Below are 9,640 nucleotides of genomic sequence, written 5' to 3'. Positions count from 1 at the left end.
AGAAATTTTTATGACCCAATAGACCACCGCCTATGCCCCATGAATTATTCTTCCAACCGTTCCGCTAGTGACTCTACCCCTCTGATACCTCTCTTTAATCGGAGTTGAATTCAGAACAGCAACTAAGCAGATCGACAAAGCTCTCGCGTACTTAGCTACGTTGAACTACCCAGAATCTGTTTGTGACACGAAACAGGGCTGAAATAGTCGATTGTTCTACCGCCCTTCTGCAACCTTGTCGAAATTCAACTTGAACAATTCAAATCGAACATGGGATTTTTAGGTGAATGTGAGGTGGAGAAATATGATAGAATTTTACTAGCTAAAATAATATGCAGGAATTAAAAGAAAAAATAAAAAAAAGGGAGAAAATCAGTTTGCTCGCGACACAAAACCGAAAATCTCGTATTATTAAACTAGATAAAAATATGGGAGAAAAGAAATGGAGAAAATGGAGTGTATGGAATGTATATTATTGTGTATATATGGTGTGTATGGGTATTTAAAGGGGATATTTATAGGGGGAAAAGCTTCTAGAAGCTTCGCGGTTACAACTGCCCATAAAAAACTACTTCTAAAAATAACTACTAACTACCTCTAAAAATAATAATAAATAACTACCTCTAAAAATAGCTACTAACTACCTCTAAAAATAGCAACTTATATAACTACTAATAACTTATTAAAAACTACCTATTTTCTAGAATGTTCTATAATAAATATTACAAAAATTGCCAAAAATTGGATAAGTGATTATGCAGGAATTAAATATGGGAGTTGGGAGAGCGCCGGAATAAATGCAGGGTGACTGGAATAAATGCAGAAGCTGAGGAAGGTTTGACGGATTTAATGCAGCCACCGCTTGTTTTCTGCATAACCGTCATCGCTCACTTTCATACAGATTTCCACTCCGCTCATATTTCCGTGCAGCTGCCGCTCACGGAGTCCGCGCCAGCCGCCATTTTCGCTTTTGAAAGCCAGTTTTGGAACTCTCAAACAGGTTTTCAAGCATTATTTCACCTGTATAAATAATAAACACCTTACAAATATTTATTCAAGTAAATAATAAATAAAATTAATCTAGCCAAAATTAAATACTTAAATAGCACATAAATAATGCTTAAAAATATAATTCAAGAAACACATCACTTAATTTAAATTATACACCAAATAATTATAAATTACACCTAAAAACTAATAAATTAATATTATACACACAAGATGAAATAAATACAATTATTAGAGTAAATTAACATAAATAATACCAAAATTTGACATAAATAAATAATTAATTAAATAAATGTAAGCTATAAAATATAACAAAATCAAGAGTTATCAGCAAGCAACCTTGCAAACGCCAAATTGCGAGTGGATAATAAACACACATGCGACCATCTAGTAGATGCATCGATAAGTACCATAAAATATCGAAATGGTCTGCATGGTGGATCTACAGGCCCAAATATATTACCCTGAATTCGTTCTAAAAATGAAGGGGATTTATTTCCACTTTTGCTGGTGATGGTCTAGTTATTAACTTCCCTTTCGAGCAAACAACACATTTAAGCTCATTTGTATTTAATATCCTTTGATCTTTCAAGTTATGACTATTGGTATTTTCAATAATTCGTCTCATCATAGTATTACTGGGATGCTCAAACTGGTCATGCCAAATCATAAAATCTATAGACTTCTGGTCTACTAGATATGTTTCAATTGCGTTAATCTTTGTGTAATATAATCCCGGAAGACAATGAAGATAATTTTTCTAATATATTTATGTCCATCAATTAATTTTGTAATCAACAAAAATTCATTATTTGTCTCACTTGATGTCTCAATATGATATACATTTCTACGAAGATTATTACAACTCAACAAATTTCTTTGAGATTTACTAGAATATAGTGCATTTTGGATATCAAGTTTTACTCCTTCGGGGAGAAATATTATTGCTCTTCCAGAGCCCTCAATTAATTTCGCACAACCACTTATAGTATTCACTTCAATTTTTCTCAACTTCAGGTTGGTGAAATATTTCTTATACTACCCCCGTCCCATAAAAGGGGCAACATTTTTCATTTGCGTCATTGTACTTAACGTTAAAAATATCATTATGTTTGTATAATTTACTCAACAAATATCATTGTATTTGTATTATATGAGACTAATAGAGGTATTTTTGCAATTTTCTTTTGATTTGGACTACGTATTGATATAATAATTAATATTCAATATCAACATGCAAAAAGCTCATGGTACTTTTATTATGGGATGAAGGTAGTATTTCAAAATGGTGTGTGTTGATGCATTATCAATGAGACATGAATTGTCTTCCATATTATTCATTATAGCGTGCTCAACATTCATATTTCTTCTTCTGGGAGAAATATAAAAATATTTATATAAAAAATTGGAGAAAATACATAGCCGTAATATTATTACAAAATATAGGGAGCAAAAAGTACATGAATTAAAAAAATATAGACATATCTGTAAGTGTACACTATTATATCGTACTTTCAGGTTATTTTCCGATCGCCTGGAAGGGACAAAAGAAAGATCTTGTTGTTTCTTCAAGAATTTATGATCTCTAGTGGACCTCTCAGTAGGATTCGAACCCAGATGAAGTTCTGACCATCTATCAGAGAAAAAAGAACGAACCGATCTTGTAGGATTCCCAAGAAATGCTTCGATTTCTTCCGGAAGCTCACGTTCCGTGAATAGCCGGGACATTGAGGAATATCCAGAAAGGCATTTCGGGAATTGGTGATCGCTCAGTGATAAAGGAGGTAGGGGTGCAGAGACAGCCAAGAAGTTTGCCTAGAAGCAGCCACCCTTGGTTTCATAGTATCCACCTTCAGGGTGTATTAGAAAATTAGATACATTTAACTGTGTATTATCAGTACATTTATCACCCTCACTACCATTGACAATATTTTCTGAAAAATTAATCACCGGAGGATTGATATTTTCCGGTGCTTTAACATCTTCAGATACTTCATTTTTCTATTTCAAGGAATTTTGGTACAAGTCATCGAAATAAGAATTGGAACGACAATTTTCTGAACCAATGTCCTGTCATTTCGCAACGATAACACTTATCATCGATTTTCTTTGAACTTTGCCCAATATCATTCTGAGGCCGTTTAAAGGGCCTATTTGATTCATGTTCATTCAAATGTCTCTCACGATAGTAATGCGAAACAAACCTGCCACAACCACGTCCACGATTATATCCACGTCCATGACTAAATCCATTTCCATGGCCTTGTCCGCGAACTCGTCCGCGGCAGAATCTAGCATATTATTCAAACACTAAATCGCATTCACTTCAGGGAATGAACTTGCATCAGTTGGCCTCGACTCGTGATTTTTCAATAATAATTCGTTATTCTGCTCAGCATAAGGAGACAAGTAATAAGATCACAATATTTATTGAAATCCCTTTCTCGATATTGTTGTTCTAAAACTATATTAGAGGCATAAAACATGGTGAATGTTTTTCCCAATATATCTCTATCAGTAATATTTTCTCCACAAAATCTTAACTGGGACGTGATTTTAAACATCATAGAATTATAATCGGCAAATGTTTCAAAATCTTGCAAACGCAAGTGTTACCATGCGTGTTTCGCTTTTGACAATATGACCGACTTCAAGTGGTCAAACTGATCTTTCAAATTTGTCCATAATTCGAATGGATCTTTCACCATTAAATATTCCATTTCCAGGGCTTCGTCAATATGATGACGCGAGAAAATCATTGCCTTTGCACGTTCTTGATTTGTATATTCATTTTCACTAATGATTGTTTTCGAAAGCACCATGGATTCGAGGTGCATCTCGACATCCATATCCATAACCCACGGCATATAATTACTTCCGATAATTTCCAGTGGGAGAAATTCAAATTTTGCGATATTAATCATGGTTAAAAGAAAATAAATAAACTTACCAGAAACTTCGCAACCTTTCGAGTAACCTAAAAAAAAATATACAACAACAAAAATAACAAAAAAAATACATTATCTTTATATACACTTCTTCAGCGAAACCCCGTACTGTATTATATAATATAATCAAATATATAATAACTATATAAGATAAAATATATCTATATATGTATAGGGTGTGTGAAATATATGATATGTAATATATATAGATATAGATATACTTTATATATATAAAACCGTATGTGTATATATATATATATATTTGTGTGTTTGTATTTTATTTTAAAAGAGAGAGAGAGTACAATGAAGGGAGAGATAGGAGACATTGAGAGTTCAAAGGTAAAAATCACTATATTACAATAAAACACAGTATCATATTTCCTCCGTTCCAAATACGCTGCAATATTTTTTTTTTTTTTATGTCCCAAACATCTTGCAACATTTCCAAAATAGAAAATAATTAATTATATTTAATTTTTATCCTACACATCACCTAATTTCTAAATTATCATACTTTAATACTACATACCTAAAAATTCGTGCTAAAAACAAATATTGCACCTTATTTGGGCCGGAGGGAGTACTTAATTGAATGTCACCTATAATAATAATATAGTTATGGGTCATATCAAATACACCATTTATTGACCCAGGAGAGAGGGTAGAAGATTACAAATAAATTACACAAAAAGAACATTCATAATTAGAATATAACTGGGCGGCCAAACTCATCCGTACAACCTCGTAGCATTTCTGTTAGTGTACGTACGTATACACACACAAACAAACAAATACAATTACAACAAGAGCAAAAGCTTCTTCTTTTTCCCATAAGGTAAGGTTAGAGCCACCAAACCATCATTCTCCTACATAACATAACATGTCATTGTAGCTTCTACGTACATACATACGAGCCGAGTCGAGCCGAGTCGAGACGACGAGCCAAGCCGAACGAGCTGGGTCGGGTCGGGTTAGATCCGGTTAGTTATCGCTCTACAATTCCCTAACTGGCATCGGATTCCACTTCGAGATCGGGAAGCAAAACCTCGTCTACGAGGCTCAGCACAAAGTCCTCGACCAACTCATCGATCGTAGCCTCCGTTACGACGAACCCAACAACCTCGACGTCCGATCGAAGTTTCATCCAATTCCCGGGCACGCCCATGTCCATTTCGATCAGCTGCTCGAGCGAACAACGCTTCGGGTTTCGAAGCGTGCAGCCATCGATGAGCTTCCACGTCTCCCGAATCAGATCCATCCCTCTCGGGACGGGTCTAATATTTCGTTTACCGTCGAATACGCCGGAAAACTGTCCAAAGTATTCCTCGCAGACCTCCTCCAACGCCTCGTTGGCACAGTCGAAGAGGAGCTTCTGGTCATTACAAGGCCGGCTTGAAAATAACGCCACTTCATCGAATAGAGACGAGTCGAGGATGTCATAAGAAGACACCCACCGCGTAAGATACTCGTCCCAGTTCAAACCCGAGCCGAGCAACACGGCTTCAACGTATTCGAATGCCGATTCCTCGTCCTCCGAAGAGATTCTCATGCAAAGTCCCGACTCGATCGGACAAGGTTGCTCTTCGAAGCAGATCCGCAGAGGTTGGAGTTCTTTTTCTACTGAACATAAAAGATCCTCATTTTAGAGAAAAAAAAAAACGTCGTAAAATTGTAAACATGTACTATAATTAACCTGGCTGAGATACGGTGCTCGCAGGGCTAAGGTCGTCGTCTGCGAACAATGGGTAGAGAACAGACACGGGACTCGGCCTCTCAGTTTTGTCGATGACAGGGTAAGAATCTTCTTCGACTTCCCTGCTTTCCGATGAGCACGACGGCGACGCCGGCGGATGGGACAATATTGGAACTTCTATAATCGAATCCTTCGGATAATCACACGAAAAATACAAAATGCAGTAAGTATACTCGCAAGGAAGAAAATCCCGAAACAACAGAGCACGCTGTAATGAAGATAATCGAAAACTTACTGATTCATGGGAAGTACTTTCTTCACTTTCTACGTCTCCTTCTCGGGTTTCCACAGCGAATGAATCATCGATGATCTTTTTATCCTCCCGGCATCTTGATTCTGCAACTTCTTCAATCTCCGAAGCTGTCAGAGAAGCATTTTCAAATTTGGTTAAACTCTACCGAAATTTCTGATGAATCTACAATTATCGAGCAAAAAATAGAAGGAATTTACCTTCGGGAGCTCTATCATCTTCCACGGAGCATTCAAGTTCCGGAGAAGAATTCAACCCATCTTTTACCGGAGACTGTTCTTCATCCGAGGAGCTGCAACGCTTCCTCAAACTCGAACAATCGTCAATCTTTTCTTGCAAAGTCCGGCCAGCGCTACTCCAAGCTTTTCCAAGTGGAGAGAATCTCATCTCAGGAGTTATAAAGATGTCGTCATCGGTTTTCCTAGGACTATGACATCGGTTCTGGTCATGAAACGAAATGATCCGACTGAGGGATTCGGAAAGATGCTTCTTAGCCTCAGTGTGGATATCAGATCCCCCGAGTCGCGACAATCGGGGAGACTCCGAGCTTCTCTCTTTCAATTTAAAGCTAGGCGAAAAAAGGGTGAATCTTTCGGTGTAGAAATGGTTTCTATTCGGCGAACTCCATCCCGGCGAGCTTTTCCCGTTTTTGTGGCTAGGAGACGATCTAAGGCTCTGTCCATCGGAAGAAACGACGCGCCTCTCCTTCCCCATTGCATTCCGTAGCTTTTGTTTGAAATTAGTGAAAGAGAAGTAAGACGGAATCCGGTTTCCATTCTCCTTATCATAATCCGACGAAGCAGACAAGCCACGAACAGGGCTGTGTCTGTGTGCTGTTTCTCGGCTCGGCTTCAAGACAACAATTCTACCCGGTGACGTATAATCCTTGTTCCATTCCAAGCTCTCGACCGACTTGCTCCTTCGAAAGAAATTCCACTGCCTGCGGCTGCGTAATTCGTTGTGTTTAGGAACGGATCTAAGCTTTTGGTCGTCGTCTCCTCCACGGGTATCGACCAATTTCTGGAAATGCTTGACGAGGGCCGAGTTCTGATCCCGTAGAAGCTTCAAGAACAAGCCCTTGTTCTCGCTCAATGTCTGTACCGCGTCCATGAAATCCTCAGCGCAAAGCTCGTCCCTTTCTTCCCGGGAGTGCATAACGAGTTTTAACGCCGCAACGAGGTTTTCCACGTCGGGAGGACTGTCGCCATCACCGCCATCTGGCGTACGAGTGTTTCTCCGACTGATCCGCACCAGCTCTTCTATCGCTGCTTCCAGATCAAGATTGTTCGTCGCGTTTTGCTTTGGAACTGCATCGACGTTTTCGGCCGACCACACGGCGCCATTCAACTCGGCGACATCCAGATCGCTGCTAGACTTGATGTGGTCTCTGTTTCTTCGGTTTCGCTTGTTTTTTACACCTTTTTCGGATTCAAAGCCAGCTCGCTCAGAATTGGTTTTGCGACCATTCGATGAAAATCCGTTCTCGTTGATCATCTCAACGGCCATAAGTTCCTTCACACTCGAACTCGCAGCATCGGCTGCATCATTCTCGCCATCCTACATTACTTACATGTTAAATTCGAACAATGCAACAACAAATGGTCAAATCAAACACTAACTACAACATCGCAAAATCGCATCAAACATACCGTTGTATAATCAAGATTCTCGATCCAATTGGGGATAACCTTTTGGCTACTCGAATGTCTGATTGCTATAAGAAACACATAAAACAATGCTCAAATAACCAAAACACCTCAAGCTAAATATAGAACACAGTTTCCGAAAACTCGAAACAATCGATCGAAAGATAGCAACAACCAATTTGTATCGAGCTCTTACCATGCTTTCTTTCTCGCCTGCGATCGGAGAGCAATTTCGCTGAAGATCGGCCCTGCCGGAAGTCAAAAATGCTCATCAAACTCCACATACAGCCCGGCTGCTGCCGCAGAGAATGCTGCAGTGATCTCTTTGTCATTGCAAGGATTATCTATTTCCTTCAATGGCAAGAAAAAACACCTTAGAAACAGTATGGAGAAATCAATGATATCTGAAGGGAAGATTATTCCAATTCTGAACAACAAAATCGTAATAACTGGAAAAAGAATTGCAGTGAATTCACCCTCAACAAAAATTACCAATATATATATATATATATATATATAATATACTTATACAATTAGCTGATTGACTCTAAAATCATTTATCACATTCTTGTCTATGAAGGAAAGAACTATTGATTGCAACAGGGCAAGAAATGATATAAATACAAACATACACACACATATATATATACCTGAATTTGGCAGAGAAGAAGCAGCGAGGGATACTTTATGGAGCATCCGGGGAAAGAATTGCTGCCAAAGGATAAGTTCAAAGCAACTGTAGCCCTGGGGGATTGTCAAGGAATCAACTGCTTTTTTTTTTTGGTTAATCTAATCGTCGTCTGTTTTACAGCAAAAGAGGACCTGGAAAGTGGTTGGGTTAATGGCGGTGTGATCCTCCCTGGAACGGAATGGTCGAAGGAGAAAAGATTTGTTGGTGGCAGTTGAATCAAAATGAGTTTCGCTTATGAAATTTTCAATCGGAGTGAGATTTCTGCATCGAGAAGCAAAATCTGAAGAGGAAATTTTCAGATTGTATTTGCAGAGATTTTTATTTATTTATTTCAGGAGGTGCCAAAATCAACAAAAGGGGGAATAGAACAAGGAAGAAATCGAAAATTGGGAATGATTGAGAAAATATGAAAATTCCACACCGACCAGAGAGAGAGAGAGAGAGAGAGAGAGAATAGTAATAAGTAAAAGGAAATTGCTAAAATGGAGGGGAGAAAGTAGGCGTGGGGACAGCCATTAAAGAGAGGAGCAGAGCACTGTACAGATCAAAAGGAAAGAAAATTAATGGAGGAAGAAAAGTTGGAAAGTGATATTAACCAGTGGGGCGTGCGGGTTGGGTAGGATTATGGGGGCATTTTTAGAGAGAGAAGTAGACGGGTTAGAGAGAGAAGGGAGGGAAGGGGGAGGGTGGGTTGAAAGGTGTATTGAAGAAGATGAAGGACATCGTTGATAGAAATCTTTGGGAGATTTTTTGGTTTAGAAAATGAATATGAATTGTGATCGTTGATGTCAAAACAGTGAACGGTTGGGATCTATTTGGTTTTGTGGTCCCGGAGTTTGCATGACTATACTGGACTTGTTACAAATTATATTTATGTATAAATTGTGAAATTTATTACTATTATTAATTGGTTTATTTTTAAATTTAATATAGCAAGGGTGTGTTTGTTTGAAGGATTTTGGAGGATTTCCACTATTCATCCAATTTTTTTCCCCCAAAAACATCAAATCAAACACCTATTTTTCATTTTTTATATTATACTAAAAATCAATTTTACATTCAAAACATCACATCAAACTCTATTTATATCACATCATACAACTATTCAAATTCAAAATTTTTACTATTCAAATCCCAATCCAAAATCCAAACCCCCAAACAAACACACCCTAAGTAAATGAAAGAGGAGGGTTAAATGGGGGGTTTATTCTTTCAGTTTTTATATAGTGGTTTTTAGTATTTGAATTATATTTTTCTAAAAAAATTGAGTATATAACTTTTTTCTATTACAAAAATATTGTATCAAATTATTTTAATTAAAAAAAATCAAATTTTAAATTTAAT

General features: G+C 37.6%; 1 protein-coding gene across 2 annotated transcripts; it reads right to left on the bottom strand.

Annotated features, from left to right (window-relative positions):
• Positions 1-4,636: 4,636 nt before the first annotated feature.
• Positions 4,637-8,961, bottom strand: LOC127262398 (uncharacterized). Of its 2 annotated transcripts, none has more exons than XM_051291053.1 (7): positions 8,256-8,961; positions 7,802-7,956; positions 7,609-7,673; positions 6,160-7,516; positions 5,945-6,069; positions 5,650-5,839; positions 4,637-5,576 (listed from the first exon to the last, which is right to left on the bottom strand). In XM_051291053.1, the coding sequence occupies exons 2-7, from the start codon at positions 7,935-7,937 to the stop codon at positions 4,960-4,962; spliced, it is 2,490 nt and encodes an 829-aa protein (XP_051147010.1). In that variant the 5' UTR covers positions 7,938-7,956; positions 8,256-8,961; the 3' UTR covers positions 4,637-4,959. The 2 variants fall into 2 exon arrangements, with proteins under 2 accessions (XP_051147010.1, XP_051147011.1); XM_051291054.1 differs by having other exon boundaries at positions 4,637-5,573.
• Between the last annotated feature and the right edge of the window lie 679 nt (positions 8,962-9,640).

The sequence above is a fragment of the Andrographis paniculata genome, unplaced genomic scaffold (assembly GCF_009805555.1).
Source record: "Andrographis paniculata isolate CXL003 unplaced genomic scaffold, ASM980555v1 Contig65END, whole genome shotgun sequence".
Classification (NCBI taxonomy): Eukaryota; Viridiplantae; Streptophyta; class Magnoliopsida; order Lamiales; family Acanthaceae; genus Andrographis; species Andrographis paniculata.
The sequence above is the reverse complement of the archived record's forward strand: the minus strand, read 5'-3'. Positions and strand labels throughout refer to the sequence as shown.